Source organism: Harpia harpyja, chromosome 14 (assembly GCF_026419915.1).
Source record: "Harpia harpyja isolate bHarHar1 chromosome 14, bHarHar1 primary haplotype, whole genome shotgun sequence".
Classification (NCBI taxonomy): domain Eukaryota; kingdom Metazoa; phylum Chordata; class Aves; order Accipitriformes; family Accipitridae; genus Harpia; species Harpia harpyja.
The window spans coordinates 26599998-26623475 of NC_068953.1; the positions used below are offsets into that span (position 1 = coordinate 26599998).

Consider the following 23478-nt stretch of genomic DNA (forward strand, 5'->3'; position numbering starts at 1 on the left):
CATGCTCCTCAGTTTAATTATTGAACCCTTAGTAAGAAAGATCAGAGGTGGCGCAGAAATTACAGATGTGTAAGTGTATTGGGAACAGTAAAATCAAGTTTCATTTTATGTTGATATCATTATACTCTTATAAAAGATATAAATTAAAGCTTGCCAGTTTTATTGGAAATAATTGAAGCTTTTAGTTAGGAATTCGAAGAACACACTAAAACCCACTAAAGCAGAGATCAATTGCCCTGGCTTAAAATAAATAAATAAATAAAGCTGAAAAATATCTGCTGAAAACAATGAATAATAATGAGACAGGAGAAGAGGTTAGCATGACTAAGAACATCTGCATTTTTAAGTATATCGGTTGGCCTAATAAAAGATATTGCCTCCTTCTAATGCCCTGCTTCTCTTGAGATACTTAAGCATTAATCCATACCTATAGGGAAAAACAGTTCAAATTAAACATGAGCCGTTAATGAAAACTGCATTCAGTGACCTAGTAACCTAATTACCATTCACAGTGATTGGGAGAATCCCAGGGCTTAAAGTTGATGTCCTACTCAGGGTCCTTCTCCCCTCTTGCAGGACTCATGACCCTCCTTCCCCCCCTTCCTACCCCGTGCCTCAAAAAGGTCTCAAGACATTATTCAAACATTGCTACAGCCAAATCGAAACAGGAATCAAAGGAGAATTAATGGTGTGCCTGGGTGTGATGAAGAGGCAGGGCTGGTGCTGTAAAGGTAGTGACGTATTTTGCACATGAAGCAGTTAAATAAAATGTCTGCTATCATTCAGGATGCTTCCACACAGACATGCTGTCTGAGGAGCTGTAGGTAGTCAAGGGCATAGGGACAATGATTTATACAGGTGAGAAACCCAGTAAACCCAGACTTTCCACATCATAAAGCAACTGCATCCAGCATCTGGGAAGCACTGGACTTTATTTCTATGCATGCGTGCACATTATGTGTGCGATATTTGCCAGGTGCTGTGTTGCAGGGGAGGAAGCTCAGAGCAGAGCCTGCCCCTGCCCCCAGCACGCAGCGCAGCCGCCCCTGGTCCAACCAGCATCGCGTCGGTGCTGGCAGCGCACTGGCGGTACTAGAGCAAATTACCGGCCACTTTCTGGAGTAAACAGTCTTGTTTGCTGCTGATCTGCCCAGTACTAAGGGCTTATCCATAGAAAACCATGGGCAAAACAACATGTGCGTCGTGGGTCACGGCACGGCGGTGCTCCCCAACAGGAACATTGCATCACCCAGCCTTCTGCGAACCAAGAGGGTGATGAAATATTTATGGGACTGCTTTGGGTGGGAGCAGCTGTTTCATCTGACAGTGGTACAATTTGTCAGTAGGAGACGTAAAATATAATGTCAGATCGGGAGCTTAAAATTTACACATAGAAAATAATGCTTTTTAATGTATAAAATGTTAAGAAGGTCTATTTAAATATATATATATTTCTCCAGGTGACAAGCTGGCTGCAAATTTGAACAGCCTTTAAATAATTTGTGCAATGCACAGTAGCATCCTTGAGTCCCCATTAAATTTCACAGGCCAAGAGTCGTAATCGAACAGTGCTCGTGGGCTGCAGCAGCCTTAGACTAAAAGGCTTCACAAGTGTTGGTAGCAGCAAATCTTTTCCATATTGCAGCTTAGTCTCACAGCTTCCTGGGGCATGGGAAGACACGTCATATAAACCATGATGGGCTATTGAAGTGGTGTTTAGTTGGCGTTTCTCCTACTCCAGTCTTTTTTTTGCTAATTTGGGGGAACTTTGCCTGAGGAGGAGGGTGGAGGAAAGGGAAGATGAAGGGAGTGAAGATGGAAGGAGAAGGAGTATGATGATTTTTTTGGTTGGTTTTGGGTATTTATACATGCATTGCCCCTCGAGACCACATTTACCAAGTTTTCCTTTACTAAACAGAAGATTATTTCACCTTTTAACTAGGAGTTTCACATTTAAAAAGCACTCCCTATTGTTGAAATGTTTTGATATCTCAAAGTCAACTTAGATCCTGGAGGTGGCATATGATTTTGTAGTATCAATTATTTGTGAGTTATTTATGTTTGGGACAGAAAAAATCAAGTACTGGAGACAAAGCATCTCTCTAATTTCTGCCAGTGATTAGACACTGTGGCCATGCCATCACTCTAAGAGATGGCCTCGGGATCTGGGTAGCTTCAGAAACGCCTGGTCTGCTGCTGTAGCAATTAGCGTTGGTAATGCTACACAAGTTTGGGCTGTCACCACCATGTTGCTGCGCTCAGAAGAGTAACCAAGTGAAAGGCTTTAATTTCATAACGAGCCAAGTGATCCTCCGTAGCTTTCAAAAATAGACTGTTAATAAAATCTAGCAGGTATTAATTAGCTAAGAATGAAAAAGAAGTGGCAGCAGAACACTACGGACTGACTGTTTCCAAGTGTATGGTGTAAACAAAAACCACAGACAGTCTTTCACCACCATTACACTGTTACAGCTGTCTTAACGTTTGTAACAATGACAAGAATGAAGGGTAATATTTTGACTCTTAAAGCAGAAGATCTGTCACTGAGATGGTGAAAAATTCAGTTATTTGTGTTTGTTTCTAAAAGCAAACGTGTTAAATACATATGTTGGTAAACTAGAGACATGACTGAAGTCTATTGTGCAATGAGATCATTATTGGTTTTATAAAGATTAGCTTTGCTCAGTCGTATACAATTTTTTATTATGGAAATGTGGAAAAATGTCCTTTTCTTCTCAGCTCACAATTTTTCACAGCAGTCTCCTGTGTGGTTTATGAAGATAGCTGCAAAAAAAAAAAATTGATAGATCACTTCCAATTCTTTTTGTCTTTTCATATTTCATATAGTCCATGAAGAACCCTCATAAATTTTTCATACTTGCCCATAAAGATTTATTGTAAAAGAGAGACTCAAAACAGCCCTTTACTATTTGCAAGAAACCCAAGTGTAGAACTTACTGTTGGTACAATATTTTAGAAATAATCAGTTTCTTATAGCTGTTTTGTCACAGTAGGAGATACATTTTGTGTAAAGTTGGAGTTAAATCACTTAAGGCAAAAATGTAATGTAGTTGTTCCTAATGATCTTTATAGTGCTACAAAGGTAATCAAGTCATTTGTGTGTGTAGTGACTGCACATGTCATCAGATAGCAACTACTGCCATCTGAGAACACGTACTTTGCATACGCAATTTCAGCTGTTGTATAGACAACAGCTGGATTCGAGAGCTCAATCTTCATTCATAAGCATCGTCACAAATCGTAGTCTACACCTGAAATTTCACTCGGCTTTGAGAATGTGCTCATCCATGGGATTTAAGAATGATGTATGTGTGTTTGGTGGAAATTTCCATTTGTGTGTGTTATACAAAACACAGGTGCCTCCACATATAAATCCAGATTTCTCTTACACCAGTTGGAGAAGATTTATCAGTCTTTACAGTCCCAGTATTTTACTGAGAGAAGCCATGCTAAGTACCTGCTGTAAATCTAAAAGTTAGAAGATTAATAAGTGGATAATGATTCTTCCCATTCCTTGACTATAAAATGTGACGGGTTTTTCATGCTTTTATTTACAATTTTGTCATAAGTGTTCTGAATTATCCAAGGATATAATGGCAATCCTTTCATTCACAAACTGTGCAATAAAATACATCTGTTTATATTTTTACTTTTAATATGTCTTTCCTTTCTAGCATTTCAAGTTTCTCAAAACGCAGGCAAGCAAGACCAAGCTGCTTTAGCAGAAAGACAGAGTTACCCATTCTTATAGTGGATACATCTTAATTAAAAAAATAAATTATGTATTATGCCTTTTCTTCCATCTTTGCAATCCTTCTTTTAAAACTTGAAACACTGTTTAACATGTTTAAAGCCCTGCAACCCTGACTGGCTGTGATAATACTTGTATTTCAAAAGTGCCAGACTAGCTTCAGAGTAGCTGTCCTACAGCAACTTGTAGAGATTGGGATCATTACTTTTCATCTTTATCTTTCCTTTCCCCTGCCTCCCTCGGTTTGATATAACCCTCTTACAGGAAGCATTCCAGCCTTTCCCTGAAGTCTTCTATATTTATTTTTGCCAGTAATAAGAAAATTAGACCAGAAAAGCTCTTTTTTCATATGGCCCCATCGTACATTCCGAGCTACCTTCTTCTCATTTTTTCTATGTCTTGATAATCCCTCGCTTGCATTCTGCAGATGAGCTCATTTGCATTCTTTAATTTAATTGACTGGCTCTTAGGAATAGAAGCCATTGATAATTTTTTTATCCAAACATATGTCTTTTATGCTTTCAACTTTAATAGACTGTCAACACCAAGTGAGACAGAGGAGGGGGAGGAAATAAACAAAACCAAATCAAACCAGGAGACACTAATAGCTCCTTTTTCTCCACGGGTTTTTACTGTGATTGGCCAGAACTACAGAGATGTCCCTCTTTTAGAAACACCCCCATTCCTTTTGAAAGAACCTCCCTGCCAAAGAATTTAAATGTTTTTTCTTGCCAAAATTTTTAAATTATCAAAATCAGTTGTTCAGTTTTGGAGACCTATGAACCATATAAAGACAGTAATCTGAACAGTTTAATAGATGATAAATCATTTTAATAAATATCTTTCATGCTTTTTCCAGTTTGCAGAGAAATTCCAAGAAGTAAAAGAAGCTGCCAAACTAGCGAGAGACAGATCTCAAGAGAAAATTGAGACCTCAAGCAATCATTCCCAGGTTTGTAATTTAGCTTTAATACCTGTACATATACAGGATAAATAATTCAAAGTTAAATTTTCTAATGGACTGTACCAGCTTCTGGCAGCAAGCTTAAACTATATAAAATGAAGATTGCCGAAGGTAGTTGTCAGCTGCTGGACATTAGCATTGTCAGAGGAATATTTTTCATCCATCCATGCTCTTTGCCTTCATTTAAATCTAGGTTTTTTCAGCAGTTCTTGAGCTGTTATATAATAACAGGGAAAGCTATACATCCCTTGATTTGTACTGTTACACATAGTTTGGGTCACTGGAAAGTAAGTCGGTGTAGTGCTTCAGCAGACAGTAAATGAGATTCATTGGGGTACTTCTTTTTGTAATCTGCCTAAAATACTTTTGTAGGAGTTTGGTTTGCCAATGGAGAGAGTGACTTTGTGGCCGTAGTGTTTCATTGCCTAGGTGTGACTATGGACAGCTGTGGTGTGGGAACAGACACAGTGCTTTAGTGAGTCGTTGGAAGAAGCTTGTTTTGCATATTTGTACAGTACGCTTTTCTAGACAGCACACCCTGATAGAGCCAAGTGCCTCTCTGTCCAGGGAGATCTGGGTTTCTTACAAACTGAAGAAATTGAGTGTTGTCCCAGTCTCTCCGTATGTTTGACTGTAATTTCATATGCATTGCATTAGGTAAGAATGAACCCTGTTCAGTGGGTGTTCTTGGCCTGGGCTAATGTTCAGAGGAAAGTTAGATGAATTTTGATCAGAGAGGAATTCAGATGCGTGATCAGAAAAAAGCTGCTGAATGCTCTTAGTCTTGCAACTAACCCCCTTTGTGGGGTTCACAAATATCGATCTGAGAGGCTGACTTTGGATACTCATTTTTTAAAGACTTTCGTCATGGCCTTTATGGTTCACTTTGTTCTCTGTTGGTGATCAGCACCAAGCAGTGTATGAATGGCATCTCTCTGGAGGAGCAGTATCTTCTTTTTTTTATTTTTGGTTCGGACTTTGTGTGCTTCCAGGTGTGCTGTATTGTTTCATTATCTTAAAAAAACCAAACAACCTTTAGAAAACACAAGCCTTGTCAGTTAAAACACTTAAAAAAATTTTTTTGGACACTTTAAACTTCCATTTTGTGTATGATTATAATTTTTTCATTCTTTTTAAACAGACCAGCTTTGCAGCCAAGATGTAAAGAGTATGTGTTTGTTACCACTGTTCTGCCAGGACAGCATACGCAGCCTAGGTCTCAGCAGGGTGGTGTGGGATCAAGATTACAAAGAAATTGGTGTTGTGGTGTTGCAGGAGATATCCAGTGTTCATTTCTGTGTTGTGCTGCAGGAATCTGGACGTGAAACACCATCTTCCACTCGAGCATCTAGTGTGAACGGGACAGATGATGAGAAGGCATCACACAGTGGTCCTGCTGAGGCACATCTCAAGTCTGAGAATGATAAATTAAAAATTGCTCTAGCCCAAAGGTGAAGTTCCTTTAATACCTAAAATGCACTGGAATAGCATGCTGTAATTATCTGATGGCTAATGAAATTATTCAAATGTAATTGCATTAATTTAAAATGATGCAGCAGAATGGATGAATGAGCAGATTTTAGCAAGTACCTCCTGGTATCCAGTTGAGAGATATTTACCATGTAGTTTTTTTCCTGATGTAGTTCATGATGAAATAAGATCTCTTTTATTCTGCTGATGCCAACTCTTATAACCACCTTCGTTTGTGAAGTTTTAGAGCTACAGAAATAACGTTAAAGCCATGGGGGAGCAATTGCTACTGATAACATGTGAAACCAATCTCTCTTCCTCTTTGAGTTTGCTACATTTACTTTGATGAAAATAGATATGGATATTTAAAATTATAAAAGGGAATGAACTCGACCATGAAAAGTTAAAGTGAGAAATATAATTTCACTGGGCTGCTTAGAAGTCTTAGGGGGATGTTTCTAAAGCTGTGGACAATGCCCCTTGAAGTCACATTTTTTGCTATGATAAATTATTTGAAAATGCTGAGAAGAGTAATTTGCAGCCTTAGTGAAAATACAGGCGCTGGAATATGCAAAGTTACGACATTAAAATAGAATAATTCTCTACTGGGATCTTGCCTTGTCTGCCTCTTGCATGTGAATGTATCTGTGAATGGAAAGAAAATCTAACAGGATCAAGCTACTCTTAAAAAGCTATTTAAAAAATAAGGCAGCAGCACCATAAGCAGTGTTACCCAGTGAGCAATTCTAAGGTTGCATATATTATATTTGAAGTACATCATCTCTCTTTATTGACATTTCAATAGCGTAACCTATTTCAAATCATAACGTTTGCTCATTCCTCCTGCTGAAGACACCTCCACAGGCAAGTAGCAACTAGCATGTAGGGAGTTTCAAAGCCTTCCTTCCATTCACTCTCTAATCTTGTGCTCTACGCTGCCACTTGAAGCTTTGGGGAATGAGTAGTTTCATTCTTCAGCATTATGTAACACTTCTATATTTAAGGCTGAGCATTAAAAAAAATCAAATATAGATGGTGTCAACCCCCTGACATCTTCTGTTCTGAATTATTGTACCATCTGCAAATGTGTAGAGTCGCTTTGCTGCTCGGGTCCCACATCCACAGGCCTGCACTGCAGCGGGTGCTCAGCGAGGCACAGCCCCACAGCTCTGGAGGTGAGCGCACACCGTGCACAGGGCCGGAGTAAAACCCCTGTTTGCAGATGGTGGGGATCCGAGCTGTCAGCTTAACCCTACAGCCTGCTTTGACGGCAGGACTTTTGTTCCAGACACACAGGTCACCATTGCTGGAGTTGATAGATCCCTTTGTTTTGGCAGAGACAGTCAAATTAAGGCTTACGTTCTCCTTGGGCAGGCAATAGCTAAAGGCAATTACATACATCTGAATATTCTAGATCTTATAACAACAAATTATTGGTAAACACACACCATGAGTTTGCAGTCAGGTAAAGAATAATGAGCTGCCGGATTATAAGGTGAAGCCACCTAATGGTGCCCTGTTTTTCTCAGTTCATCCAATGTGAAGAAGTGGGAGACGGAGCTGCAGACGCTGCGAGAGAGCAACGCCCGGCTGACCACGGCGCTGCAGGAGTCCGCAGCCAGCATCGAGCACTGGAAGAAGCAGTTCTCAGCCTGCAAGGAGGAAAACGACCAGCTCAGGAGCAAGGTAGCAGAGCATACCCACAGGAGAGCCGTCTCTTCCAGTCTGCTCCTCCCGCCATTGCTCTTTCTCTTGGATTTCTGCTGCTTTATCTTTGTGTGTGTTAGGAGGCAGATTTTATCTTTGAAAGGGAGGTGGACGGGGAGAGGGGGTTAAGGCAGCTGCTTCCCTCTGCACACAGCGGGCAGGGAAGTTCAAAGGGCCACGGATCAGCGGGAGGACTGGTGCTGCCACATCACGTGAAGCTCCCTGCCTCTTGATTTGGGAGACTTGGTGTCAGCAGGGGTTGCTGGCTGCAGTGATAAAATGGAAAGGTTTTAAAAGCAGGATTACTATTGCATATCTCTTTCAAAGCTCACTTAAACACTGCCAAATGATGACTGAGCAGAAGGCGTGGTTATGGCCTGGTTATCCACAGGAAACCAAGCTGGGAACCACTCAGTATTAGAAGCAAATCCCAAAGGTGGGCAGGGGAATGAGGACATGAGTTATGCCCTGTCGTGCTTTAACCCCAGCCAGCAACTAAACACCACGCAGCCGCTCACTCACTCCCCCCCCACCCAGTGGGATGGGGGAGAAAATCGGGAAAAGAAGCAAAACCCGTAGGTTGAGATAAGAACGGTTTAATAGAACAGAAAAGAAGAAACTAATAATGATAATGATAACACTAATAAAATGACAACAGCCATAATGAAAGGATTGGAATGTACAAATGATGCGCAGTGCAATTGCTCACCACCCGCCGACCGACACCCAGCCAGTCCCCCAAGCGGCGAATCCCTGCCCCCACTTCCACGTTCCTATACTGGATGGGACGTCACATGGTATGGAATACACCGTTGGCCAGTTTGGGTCAGCTGCCCTGGCTGTGTCCTGTGCCAACTTCTTGTGCCCCTCCAGCTTTCTCGCTGGCTGGGCATGGGAAGCTGAAAAATCCTTGACATTAGTCTAAACACTACTGAGCAACAACTGAAGACATCAGTGTTATCAACATTCTTCTCATACTGAACTCAAAACATAGCACTGTACCAGCTACTAGGAAGACAGTTAACTCTATCCCAGCTGAAACCAGGACAGCCCTCAGCACTGCGGGCTGTGAGCTGGGGGGTCCTCTGGTGCTATTGGCAGGTGCATCTAGTCCAGAAACCTGCCAAGAGGCATTGTCAAAAGCCTTTTCCCCTCTGTTACTGAGCACAGCATTTCTCAGTAGTGTAAGACCGAGGGTGAGCAGTGGCTACGGTGGAGAACAATTCAGAAGTTTAAATTTTTAAAGCCTCAGGTTAGAGTAGTCATTCATACTGTCCCTCAAGTAATACTGTGCTGTCTGTAACAGCCCCACATGGGGTTGGCACCAACCTGGGCACGGGGAGCCTGGTTTCCATGAGCACTGCTTGCAGGGATAATTTCACCCTATTCATTTTAAATGTCTTTGGAAAAGCTGGATCCTTTTCCTGCTCACTTAGATGGAATACTGGGACATTTGGAGTAGAGATCAGATTGTATCAGTCTCGTGAGGATTTTTTTTTGGTTTAGTGTTTGCTTTCAAAGAGGGAAAGAATTTTGTATCTTTTTGTATGTCAGTAGGCTGCAAATAGTATTTCAGCGATGGAGGTGGCCTGGGTTGTCTGTCAGCACTGAAAATCTACATGGAGCAAGCTTTTTCCCAAGGCAGATACTGTCTATCTATTCGCATGTATTTTAGGTGTGCACAATGATAATTCAGAGATCAAACCAGAGCTGTATTAACTGATGTTACATTAACAAATTGGTATTAGTTGTTACATGATTTGGGTTCCTATATCCAGTCTCTGTTGGACAGGGGAGAAGTGAGAGACTGGAACAGTATGTTATAAGAAAATATCATAATTTGCAGTGTAGTTTTTTACTTTTCTATACTGTTGCAGAGAAAAGTTGTTCTCATTAACTGATGAAACATGCCACATCTCAGCAGCTGTAGCCTCGATGTGAAGAGATTATCAAAACACTACCTTACTACAGCTGGAAAGTCATCATACTGGTGACTAGCCAGACTGTGCAGCAACACCGCCTCTATAATGTGCTGCCTTTTTCTATACAGAGAGGTTTTCTGAGCTTTTCCCTCAGGTAGGTTCCTTGCTTGGTGCTCATGCTGCACCACTGCAGTGCCCTGGGAAGTTCCTTCTCCTTTATTAATTGGGTCAGAATTTTTTGCATGTTGCTCTACCTTCAAATGAGGGAAGTTATAATCCCAAAGCAACACAAAGCTGAGAATTAGAGTACATACTTTAATGAGCTGGCCCGTCGGCCAGTGGGAAGTACATCTCCTGGGAGCTAAGTCCAGAGCTGGCAGGAGGAGGTATGGAGAGAGCGAAGCACGTCCCTGGGCGAGAGAACAAAGCGGCATATGTTGCTCTGAACTGGTTCTCCCCCCAAAGTTTTGATGTTTTGTACTCTAGCTAGAATAATAGCAACCCCTGAGGAGGCAAAGCTGGGAGCGCTGGAGAGATTTCTTCCCCTTGCTGTGTTAAGAAAACCCATGCCTTGTAGTCTTGTGTTGGTTTCACAGAAGTGAAGTGCAGATTTTATCCCCAGCTCCACTTATTTTAGCAGCTCAGTGTTTTGTGTATTCCTGAGTACTTATATGAGATACTCTGTGAGAGAGAATAAATACGGTCCCAGGGCTTCCTAGTGGATGTGTAAATTGGCTCTTTTCAAGGAAAGAAGTGATAATTTGGTTGCAGTGAATCAAGTGCTATGATCTAGGAAACAGATCCGTGACAAATTAAAGTTGTCCGTGCTTCCCTCTGCTCAGTGGAGCAATGCCCATTTACATCAGCTGTGTTCTGCCCCAGCTTTTCAGAAATCTGAAAAATTTCACCTAATGTCTGACATTTCTTAAAGATTGAAGAACTGGAGGAACAGTGCAATGAAATAAATAAAGAGAAGGAAAGAAATGCGCAACTGAGTAGACGTCTCCAGGAACTGGAAACAGAACTTCAGGACAAAGAGCTGGTAAGTGCCCTGGCCACAGAAATGACATGCTTTAGAGTTTGAGTGGGTCTGTCTGCTCCTCACTTGGGGTGTAGATTTATGGACTGGCTCACCTACAACCAGAAGCATCCCAATGTCTCAGGGTGTTGCCTGTTTCTAGATTTTCCATGTACAGCTCCTTAGCAACAGTTTGATAGATTTCTTCAGTCTCAGTTTCATGACGTGTTATGCGCTGTGACAGCACACTTGAATTTGGCAGTGGTTAACAAACATGATACTTTTATGTATACAACACTTTACTCCTAATAGAAGAGCTGGAGTGGTGAAACGTGTTGCCCAAAGCCAGGCAGATGTATGCTGAGAACAGTTTCGTTTGCCAGTCCCCATGCCCTGAATTTCCATAGACATCAGGACCATTATTCAAAAGACATCATTTACAAAATAACTTGGCATTTGTGTAATAAGTCCTGTTTCTTTTTCTGGGTGGCTTGTAGTCTTCAGTTTTGCCATTTTACGGTCTCCCTCTGATCTCAGGACTAATGCCAAGAGTGAGAAAGTCACATTCATTTAGAGTATCCCAGTTTGTCATTTTTGACATACAGGATGTTCATTTTTCTAAGGAGATAGATGTTGACAGCTTGGAGCCCCTGAACAGTGGGGAAAGTAATGGGATCCTTGGTTTTTTCCTTCACTGCAGTGACCAAATGCTCTGTGCTGGCTGAAGAGAAAAAGCTGTCAGCGGGTGCAGTAAAGTTTGCCATGTGCCATTACAGCATCTCTGCTGGTACTCTTAAAAGCAGTGCTCTTAAGGGGTTTTAAGATGGCACAAGGAAATAATTTAGGGAGATGGATTTTGATGCACTGTTATAAATATAATGTTTTTCAGCCCCATATTTCAAAGGAAAATGTCATGCTTTCTTCCCAACTTTTCTATGGTAATAGCGTATACAATAACCCTTATTCTCTGCTAGTGTTTTCTTCAAGATTCACGTTTTTATGGTACCATATGAGCCAGAAAATTGATTGGCACTAACTGGTTTTCAAACTGCATACTTACATTAGCAGGTTCTTGATTAGGTCTAAACCACCCATAAGTAACCTTTTCATGGTCTGCAATTCAAACCAGCATGAAGCCTGCTCATGGACTTTGCCATGTAAGAGGAGCTGCTGATATCCTCTTCGTGTAGGAAATGAGGAGAGAGAAATGTAAAGACACGGAAATCAGGACAGAGCTATCATCTAGTGAAATATTTGTATATATTTATATATATCATATGCCATATGCCATGTACTATATATATTGTGTTTATATATACACACACTGTATTATACTATATATAGTAAGTATACAGTATAGTTGTTATATATATAGTAAGTATATATAGTATATTTACATTTTGAGATGTGGGCTCCCAGGCATTATTTGTATATATACAGATATATATGCATGGGAGCTCATATCTCAAAACAAAGGGTAAGTTACCATTTCTTTTCCCTATATCAGCAACTGAGAAATTGTCTAGATATAGTTACTCTTACATTAGTTAAATTCTTCAGTGCAGTTCACAAAAAATCTGTAGTCTTATATGATTTGTTGTCTTATATTAATGTAAACTAATGCTGAAAATGGAAGGAAATGATAAAAGCAGTTAAAGTTGTCCTGGAACTACAGAATTTCTCAAAAAAAAAAAAAAAGAATTTATGGACGTAACGGTGCTTTTGGCAAACCTTGGAAGATAGGAACATGCTCTCCAGGATACATTGGATTCTTGTGAAATTTGGGTGAGACTGGAAGCACTGACTATTGATTTACCTAGAACAAGGGAATCAGGGAGACTTGAGGAAAAACATTATTGTCTGGTTCTGTGGAAAAGCTTGACTCATGGATACTGTTACACTTGTATGTTGCTGTAAGTTCATCTGTTAGGGAAGAAATGACCTTTTGTAGCCAAGAAATCTGCCTGTCAGATAGGACTGGTTTTGCTGTCCTGTGTCAGTGCAGCTCAGAGAGGATATGCCCCTGCTTATTCTTGAGACTGTCACCTACATGGGCAGTTTCTGGAGGAGGATCTTGCACTCTCTTCAAGTCACAGAGTTTCTCTTGGATCTGGAAATGTGCTTTTCAGATGCTCTGACAATCCTTCTGCAAAATGTACAGGCTTTCTTTGAGTCTTTCCCTACTACCCACATTGGTGGTGTTCATTTGTGGTGTTAATATATTCAAGTTGTCTCAATTTCCATCAGAGACATGGACTCCTATCAAGTCACGTTGCTCTTTTCATGAACTCCTTTCAGCTAGTCCTCTCAATTTGGATAGTGATGCCAGAACCAAATACAAATTTCGGGGAGGGGGGGTGGTTCTCGGAGTTGTACAGTGGAGGAGAGCCCGTTACAGCTGTGCTTTGTAATGATGCCTCCATATATGCAGCTTGTAATACCATTGGCCTTTTTTTGCTGCCATATATCACTGAAAATTCATGTCTAATTTGCTCTTTGCTACCATCTGTAAATTGCTGTGGCATTACAGCCCATCAGATTTCTCTCTTATTGAATATATCTTTGCATAGGTATGTATTTGAGGTTAATATTTCATTAATATAATTAATGGCATTCATGCTAGAGACTGGATTACATTGTCTGTTTAGAAATACAAAGTAAAAAATGTAGTGAAAAAATGTATTCTAGTAGAAAATTAGCATGTGTTTTGGAATGCAGACATGCTGTTTTGATTATTTTACATCCAAATACTGTGCAGAATACAATAAAATATGCAAAGCCATTTCATATTCTCAAATTTTCATTACGTTTGAAGTTGAAGCTTGCACTAATTTTTTTTTTCTTTTGTGTTTTCAAAGGAACTGGAAGAGCTCCGAAAGCAGGGTGAAATTATACCACAGCTAATGTCAGAATGTGAATCTGTATCTCAACAATTACAGGTACAGTTTAGCAATGAAATTAATTTTAAAAAATTTGATACATTTACTTTCTTTCTCATAACTATATGCCTTCCTCTGTTCAAAATTCAGTGTTTGAATGCAAAAGAGCTCCAGTTTGTCAAAACAAAAAATGCTAATTACATGCAAAATACACCATGCTCTTCCCAGCACAGGAGTATTTAAATAGCTCCGTTTCTTTGCCTTCCTGTTTGCAGAAATTTGTTTGGGATTGTGTTTGCCTGGGATTGTGTTGCATCTATCTCCCGCAGATTCCAGGCTATCCTGTATCCCATGTTTCTGCTGCTCTGAGCTTGTGGAGCCACACTGCAGCCATGTGTGTCAAGCAGCACTCCAAGACCTGCGGCTAATTGCCGCAGTGGCACCAGAGAAGGCTTTTTGGAAAGTAACAGACGAGCGTAGCTGCATGCCACCAGGGAAAAAAGTTCACCTGAGGATGCATTGCCATGCTGTATCATTCCTTTCCAGCAACGCACGGCTCGCTGTGGCTTGGTTTTGCACATGTGGCTCCTCTGCTGGGAGGTGGTCACTCAGAGTGGAGCCCTGCCCCAGGCAGCAGCTGGGCTTTGGGCATCACTTGTTAAAGTCCAGGCTTGTGTAAATGCAATAAATTAGTACATGAAAGGAGAACAAATATAAGCAGTCTCATCAATGAAATAAAATCCAGTCCATCAAATAAGCCATCGCTCTGATAATCTAAACAATCTAAAATCATTTAGAAGGCTGCTGAGGAGTGCAGATGCTGAAAATGGTGAAAATACGAATTTTGTTTCATTCAGTATGGTAAAGTATGTCATCTATGGCTTTTGGTGAGAATAAGCATGTGCTTACACACATGAAACAGAGAACAATAGGCAGAAGAGCTATCGAAAGGGGAAAATAGTAGAATGAACTGCAGCAAGGGTAGTGTTACGTGGTTGCCCCGTTCCTTGCCTGAGTGCTCACACAAAGTGGAACTTTAAAAAAAAAAAAAACAAATCCAAAACTGCTGAATAAAGAAATATTATTCCTCAGGCAGTATTTTCTAAGCTTGTTTTTCAAGGTTAAACCACCATAGATAATTCTGTATGTAATTGGTGGCACAGTGTCTAATTCTGCAACTGTAGCAATGACAGAAATATATGCACAGTGCATGATTTAAATCCAGCTGAATTTTAAGATATCAACCAAATGACAAAATCTGATGCAAAGCATCTTTTCCAGTTAATCTGTGTCCTTTCCTGCGTGGGCTTTCTTTCCTTTTAATCTGACTAGCACATGGCGCTTGCTCACAGAGATGCTTGTGTTAATCAGTTTGCAGAAGTCGAAGCAAACTTTTACAGCTGTCACTTGTTGCTTTACCCTATTAAATGTTGTTCATCCTTCTTCTCTATGATTCATCTTATTGTCTCTTTTGTCTTTAAGGCTGCTGAGAAAAAGAACAACGATCTTGAAGAGAAAGTCAGAACACTAAGGACAGAAGTTGAAGAGAGCAAACACAGGCAGACCAACCTTAAAACTGAATTAAAGAATTTTTTAGATGTACTAGATGGGAAGATAGATGAATTACATGATTTCCGACAAGGACTGTCTAAACTTGGGGTTGACAATTAGATGGCAATAGATTTTTTTGTAATCTAGGGTCTGGATGTTTGATGTTTTGTTGATCCCAAACATGTGTTTTACAAAATATAACTAGAATGTTCCACTTGTTTGCATTGTTTTTGTACATAGAGGCTGAAAATTTGCTGTGGGGGTTTTTTCGGGGGGTTTTGTTTGTTTGTTTATTTTCCAAACCAATCGTGCTGCTCACTGAATTCTGTTGAGATTAGAAACTTTCTATATTGCTGCTCCAGCTTCATGCGGTTGGGAATAGGTAGAGGGCTCTGTCTCAGGAATCTGGAACTAGATCTACCTTAAAATGAATATGCAGTTAGTTGTTGCAGGGAAATTTATATCTTTCTTAAGGGCTGTTGCAACCATAGAAACAGAAAACAAGTCTTTTTCTTGTCCGGACTATCAGCACTCCTAGCAACATCCAGTTTTATTCCTTGGTGGAGCAGTGAGAAGATTAGCTGGAGTTCCTGCGGTTTGTAAAATGTGCCTGTGATGAGCTGCAGTCAGGTGAATCACTTCACACAGATACCAGTATCTTTAGGGACCATGTCAATCAGTCAGGCCTGATTCACTGAAAAAAAATCCAGTGGATTTTAGATAACCTCCAATACAGGTTACATGTGCTTGCCTGGACCCATACAGCACAAAGTCAACGCTGTAGAAATGAATTTCAGCTCTTCAAGTCACACATCTTACCCAGTAGGTGAGGACAGTTTCTCTTGCTTGGCAAGATCATCTCTCTTTGGCCTTCAATTTTGAACCCGTAAAGTTCCGTCATTATATGCATCTCTGAAAAATGCCCACCAGAGTCTTGGGACCAGATATTTATTTTAAAAAGCGATATGTTGCTGGTTTGTACACAGGGCGCCTGCACCTCTGTGCAGATTGATCACTGTTGATTAACTTCTGCAGTAGTGAAGAAGATGTTGGTCTGAAAAGCAATATAAGGTTACTTGAAGATGTTGCTCAGAAGCAAGTTTCTGCCCAGGAGACTGGCAGGGTCATGACCACATGAAATCAAAATCCTTTCCTATGATTTCTGCATTCTCACCTCGTGTATCTTTGACAGTAGGGTAGGAATTAGTCACCAAGTTAGACTGTCCAAAAAAGAAACCCCAACCCAAAAGGCAGAAATGCTGTTGTATTCTTGAACTGATTATTCAGCAGCTCTAAATATGTTTTGAGAAATGCAAGGCCATACACTGGGCTCCAGCAAGAAGGAAATTCACTTCATCACAGACAGGGATGTAAAAAGGGCCAGAGAGGAGAATTCAGCCCAAGTTTTGCTCTTGCCCCCAGGACTGCTTTCAGCTTCTTTCTCTTCTTTCTCCATAACCTGGTTTGAGAGTCTGTTTGCATGGGATCTGAATTAATTCAGGAAAGAAGTTCTGTTTATGTGACATTATTATTTGCTTAATTCAGGCGAAAGCTTGGTTAAGCACCACGTTAGTGCATTCCAGCAGTGACTGATATAAAACGATAGTGCTTTTTTTTTTATTTAGGGGCTTTTTTCTTTTCTCGGCACATCTCAGTTATAAAAGTGACCTTTGAAAGAAAGGTGGGTTATAGACAAAACATGGATTGAATACTTTTTGCACATGGATATAATAATCCCCATGCTGGAGAGAGGTTCTGTCTGCAATTGTCCCTTGAATTTTCATTTAATCTGTTACTGTTGCGTTATCTTCACTGCCTATTTTTTAGACTGGACTTTGTGTATTTTTGCTTTACTCCTTTTAAGCAACGGATGTGAAGCTGGGACCTTTCGTAACCATTACGACCATTTAAGTCTCTTCAAGAAAAATTGCTGTAGGCTGTTGATATTTAAAAATAAAAATAAAAATCAGGTACATAGCCTGTAGGCGTGTGAAAATTAGACTTTGCCAGCATGGAAGATTCAACAGTTGCATAATGTGGGGTTAGATCAGACTTCTCAAAATTGAAAATGACGTCAGAAACTGTGTGTGGTTGTGCACAAGTAATGTCCATTTTTAGTCTTTTTATTTGATAGCAAATCAGATGATAGACACCATCATTTAACAGGCAGCTCATCCTACTTCTCCTCTCCTCCCGTGCTGCTTCAGAGTTCCTGAACTGCAGCCAGTCCCTGCTTCAGCTGGGAACCAGGAGATAACAGCTAAGAGCTGCAAGCAATACAGGTAGTCAGGGCCCTTCTTGTCACAGTGGTTTATGGCTTTCACACTGAGGACCCTGCTCCACCTTCTGGTTCCTTTTTCCTGTTGAGCAGTCTCAGGGCTTCCTTCTTGGTTTTAATATAAAATATGATTTTTAACATGATTCTGGGTAGAGGGATGCACAAGAGTCTGTGAACAAGTTATTTTATTGGGGTTAATCCAGATCTTTTTTTCCACTTTAGTCAGGTCTATCTCAGATCCAGTTCATTAGGAATGTATTAAGCCACTCTTAAACTGCAAGAAAAGTGTTTCTATGGGATTGCATCGATTTAACAGATGGAGTTTAATGCTGGCGCATTAAACCAGTGCATAGCTCTGACACAGGCGGTTATTTCTGCATGCTTCATGCCCACCAGAGGAACGATGGGGATGTCCTTAGAGAAATCCCTGCCCTGTCTCTTCTAGTCTTGCCCAAAATGTATGCTTTCCTTATCTGCTATTGCTCTGATGTTGAGCTGTTAGGGATGCCTGTACACAGCTATACGCTGTGGGAAACTCCATCCTTCAAGCATCCAAGGTCTTGCTATAATTACTTTCTTTCTCTCTTTTTCCTTCCCAACAGCAGTAAGTTGAGAGCTTCTATGTATAATCACTTAAAAACCTCCTACAAACTCCACCTCTTTTAACCTTTCCCTCTCATTGTATTTTTCCTTTTCAAAAGCCAAAAGCACACTAGAAGAGGCGGTGCATGCTCTCAGGAGTGTTTGGACACCAGCTGCAGCTCCCCTCTCCGGCCTGGCCCCATCGCTGCCGCAGGACTGGATCTCCATGCGCCTGCTGAGCGGGGACCGTCAGTGTCACACACTGCTTATTCCTTGACACTCTGTGGTGGCCCAGCAATAACCCCTGCGTGCCAAACTGTGAGCCCCACGCTGCTCCTCAGGGACTCGTCCTGGCGTCAAAATGCCTCCTCCCTCCTGACGGGAGCACCAGGGCGGCCAGCCTTCCCCACCAAAATGCCCGCACCATCCTACGGATGGATGTGTTCCTCCTTTTGTGTGCATTAGGGATGTAGCCCTTTGCTGCGGGCACCCCGAGGCAGCACTCAGCTGGCAGCCACCTGCTTAGGGATGGCCCCAAACACTGCCAGGACCAAAAAAAATGCTCATCCCTGCCCAAGAGAGGGTCTACAGAGCTTGGTTTTATTTGTTATTAAAATACAGTCCTGGGCAAACTGTGGTTTCCCCATGCGATCAGCAATGAAGTAGGTCATCGCTCCATTTCCACCGAGCCTGAGCGGAGGTGTTTTATATGAGGTTGTATATCGCACCTTGGGCAACTGTGGGTTCCCTTTCTGGGCACAGGTTTCTCCCTCTAAGTGGTTGACGGCAGGATCTATCCTACCTCAGTTACATGGTCTTTCGTTAATGAAGGTCTTGTGCTTGGCACTTCCCGTGCCAATACCTGCCAGCCGCACCGCCGTGGATCCCACCATGCTGCCCGTCCTGCCCGTCCGGCCCTGGTGACATTGACAAGCTGGTGGCTCTGGGAGGAAAAATCTGTGCTGGCCTCTTGTGACGCCAGGTTAGAGGGTGTCTTACTGCCTTCTGGGCTTTCTAGTGAGATGCTCCTTTGAGCTGGTGTTAGAGCTGCTGAATAATGGGGGTGGGGTGTTTTTTTGGGTAGCCAAAATGAGAAATAAACAGGTCTACTTCGTATTAGCACAAAACCTAAAAATATTCAGTGATATAAAAATACACGGAGATAATTATTTTCAAGGGGAAAGAATGTTCCATTGGATGTGTTATTTCACATTTTGGAAAATGACCTTAGCCTCAACTTTGGAATAAATTATTCCAAAATGAAAAACTGAAACATTGTTTCACACCCCAAAATAAAATAGGTTAACCCTTTGCTTTTTTCCTATATTTGACTGAATCTTTATTTGCTGATTTTGACTCAACTTCACAAGTAGTTTTGTTTGGCCTAAAAGTGCATTTTCAGCAAAATTAGTACTTTCCAGTGTTCTTCTGTCTACATCTAATTGATGTCTCATTTGCTAAGAAGTGAGCTGACTGGAAAAAAACTGGTTTTTCTGTAAGAAATTGAGTGCCACCTCTCACTTTCTATATCCTAGCATTCAAAAGATGTGCTTTTTAAAAATATTTTTACACTGGGTACATCTGTGCCCGGAAAACAAATGTTCTTTAGACAATGCCTTTTTTTGAGACAAACACTTTGTTTTATGTGAGTGATTTAGGGTGAACGCTTTTTTAAAGCTGCTCAATGAATAAAGGAGCGCGGGAAGGGTTTCTGCTGTTCCTCCTGCTGTCCCTACCGCTGCCATCACTTTCAAAGAGCATCAGCAAAGGCATTTGTGGTGTTAAGGTGACCTGTACTCATCCTGGGTTTGCTCGGTGGCTCGTCAGGCATGGGGAGACCATGTCCTCCTCTCAGCAGGGCACAAGTTGCCCATAGGCTTCTGCACTCTTCTTTACACGGTTTAGTTTTTTTTTTTTCCCCAAGCATTCATTTTCTCCCTCACTAATTTCTTGCCACCTTTGGCACTTCATAAATGACTGAAGAAAAATTCCCCATTACTGCCATCGCCTCATAGTGGTGGGAGTTTCTCAGCTAGAAGACTGGGCTCTGCATTAGGCTCTTCTGAATAGTTATCTCTGCAAAACCCTTCAAAGCATCAGTGGCTTGTAAGGAATATAGTGCTGTCTTCCTGAGCCTATGGATTAACAAAGATAAAACTGCTATCAGGATTAAATGCCCTGCTCGGCTTAGTGTGTGACTGATGTTAAATCCGAAGGGAAGGGGTGTAAGGGGGAATCAGCAGCAGCAGCTAATTTTGATGATCGTTTCAGCAGAAGCTTTGGTGAAATATGTGCTCTGCCCACAAGCTGTGGATGTGCCAAAGGTCTAGGATGGCTGCACTGATCCATCAGCTCACCTGCCTTTGTCCGGGCAGTTCTGGGCTCGTCAAGCCTGTAAATATCAAAAAGTCCTCAGCATATCACAAAGGTGGCAATGTGAGGGTTGGAAGGCGAATGTCCACACACACAGAGCTGAGCAGCACGAGAGCATTGCAGCAACGGTGCTGGTTTATGGTCAGACACTTTCAGTCAAAGGTAGGAAAAGCTGTTGCCATCCTGCGTGGGCTCAGCAGTACCAGAGACCTTGCAGAAGGGAAGGTTTGGCTTTTGGGGGGCTGCAAGGCAGCGAGGACTCCCAGGCTGGGCTGGTGGGGTCTGGTTGTGGGCATGATTTAGCAACAGTAAGACACAGAGCTACCCTAAGGTAATTTTTCTTTCCATGGATCATGTTGAACAAGCACCTGTGTGTCAAGCAAAGCAATACGTAGCCACAAGACACTTAATCCAGACACACATCCAGACAGAGAGCCCCGGCTGGCTGACACAGCCTGGCTGGGGATGCCGCCCCTGGAGTCCTCGCCCCTGGGAGCTCAGCAGTGCTTTAGGCTCAGTATTAGAATATAAACTTGAGAGTTACATGAAGTTTGCATGTCTTAAATACCATTCTCTGTGGTAAATGATAAGGTACCTGAAGTGAAATACAGAGTCGAGAGGTGAAAGATAAATGTGACGAAGGTGCTTCCCAAATGAGGGCTCTCCTGCAGGCTGCAGGCAGAGCTGGTCCTGGCCAGGAGGGCTTTGCTTGAATCCCTGGGGGATGTTGGATGTCTAACCTGTTTGACTTTCTGCTGTGTTCTGTCTTAGCTCTTCTTTTTTTTTTTTTTTTTTTTTAAACAGATATTCTAAACGTAACAGTCTTCAGATGAAGGTGCCTATACCTCCAAAAATTTTATATGCACGTTTTGAAATAGATTTCTTTTTCCTTTCTGGTCATTTAGTTACCTAATAATAATGGTACATACAAGAAAGGCACTTGAGAAAAATCTGTCTGCTGTTGTATTTTTGTTTGGGTTGGTTTTGGGTTTTTTTTTAACACTGGTCAGCAATAATTATTTTAGCCATATACTAGCTAAAAAGACTGATAATGTAAGATTTGTGAACTAAGCTTCTAAGTTTGCAGTACACTGATCAACTTGGGTATGTGAAGAGGGAGCTATGCTCAATAAAAGAGTATTTTGCAGCATTTAGATGTTTTCATTTAATTGCCTAATAGTGATCATGAACATAATATTCTATAAAACTCATCATGAATGACAAACAAAGCACATCATTTTTAACATGAATATATCCCTTGTAGTTGAAAGTTCTGAGAGTGTTTTAGTGTGGTCTGCTATACCAAAATATTTAGATTATTATGGGATTTTAGTACTAAAGATAAACATACACCCTGTTTTTACTGTTTCAAGTAAAGTTTAGTGAATGAATGACAATTTGTTGATATACAACTGTGGGAAAACACTGCAGTGCTCTAAATGTATATTTTTATTTGGGTTTATTATATTTAGTATACGGTTTAATGAAAACTGAAGTGTTTACTACAGTTGGATCGTTGTAAAAACATCTTACCTCGTCATTTTGTCTGCTGTGAAAAAGTACTTTCCTCCTTTTCTTTTCTTTTTTTTTTTTTTTCAAATTGACCATAGACAGTCAATGTTAACATTTAGACTCCTAGTAGCAGTAAATGCTGGGTTTTATATATATAAAAGGAAAAATTGATTTTTTTCTTTATGAACTTATTATATAACTTTGTGATTTTTATCTGATTTTATTGTAACATAAAGTTGTTTTATGTAAAAATATATAGTTTAAGTAAAATCTCTTGTCTCTCTGTCTTCATTGACTTTGGAAAATGAGCATCCTTGTGGCTGTGAATCTGAACTCAAGGTAATGCTGTCCTTTGATAAGAAGAACGTGGTTTTGATGTATACCTGTGGTATAGTGCCTTAGATTAGATAATCTTAACAACTCTTTTTCAGGAGGTGGAGCTTTAAAATGTTTGTCTTGCTTCACTTTATACTGTTAGTACATCCGGAGGGGAGTGCAGGATTGGGGCGGGTACATACATAACTGAACTGGAAAACTAGTATCTAGAAATATTTTGGTGTGAAATTTTGGACTTACTGCATGCTGAGCAAGGCCTGTCACTAGGGGAAGGCTTTTTGCCACCCTGTTTGGGGAATGCTCAGGACCAAAAACCCTCTTGTGATTCCTGCAATTGATGTAGCAGCCCCTGGAGGCAGCTGGAGCTGGTATTTTCTCTGGAGGAACTACCTAGGACTCAGAAGTAACCCTCTGTGTTGAAACTAGAGATGTTTTGACACCATTCTATCATCTCCTGCATCAGCGTATAGCGGTTAATAAGAACCCTCTCAGAAGAGACTGTTTCCCAAGGTCCCTGCTGGTGTCCAGCGACACAGTCGCCACTCAACAGCGCATCCCTGGTGGGCGATAACGCTGAAGTCCATCTACAGACAGTACGTAATGATGTTCTCAGCATCATCATATTCATCGTACAGAAGCAGGGTTTGCTGTCTTTGCACCAAACCAGGCTTCCCCAAAGGAAGTAAGAAGGTTTGAAGACTGTTACATGGCTGATGCTCGTTGTGCCTTTGTTACTCTGGGCTACAAGGCTGCAAATGTCAGCTTTGGGGTGAGCAAGAAACACGTCTGCCACTGACCTTTTGTCAGAGCTCTTCTACCAGGAGCCATCCATAGCTCTGACAAGCAGTTCAGCAAATTCTGGCAGTCCCTCAATAACCAGTAGCTATAAAGGCAGCTTATATGTACTTTAGTAAAATGCAAGTAACGGTCTCTAATTCTTAGCAAAAAAAGGATTTATCTATTTAGATTTGCATAATGATAAAGCTTAGTATAATAGAAGTACCTGTGTGTACATCCCATCACCTACAGTTATCAGAAACGAGCCTCATTCTCCTGTTACCAAGCAAGCTGATGATCCTGCAGTATGCATTTCCATTTATCAGCATTAGCACCC

General features: G+C 41.2%; 1 protein-coding gene across 2 annotated transcripts in view; it reads left to right on the forward strand.

The window, feature by feature from the left end:
- Positions 1-22298, forward strand: part of HOMER2 (homer scaffold protein 2) — a 67051-nt gene extending 44753 nt beyond the window's left edge. For both annotated transcript variants that reach the window (XM_052808293.1, XM_052808295.1), the window contains 6 exons: positions 4632-4724; positions 6048-6187; positions 7736-7892; positions 10767-10877; positions 13712-13792; positions 15215-22298. In XM_052808293.1, the coding sequence (XP_052664253.1) occupies positions 4632-4724; positions 6048-6187; positions 7736-7892; positions 10767-10877; positions 13712-13792; positions 15215-15403 (771 nt within the window). In that variant the 3' untranslated portion in view covers positions 15404-22298. The remainder of the gene's footprint in view (positions 1-4631; positions 4725-6047; positions 6188-7735; positions 7893-10766; positions 10878-13711; positions 13793-15214) is intronic.
- The last annotated feature ends 1180 nt before the right edge of the window (positions 22299-23478 follow it).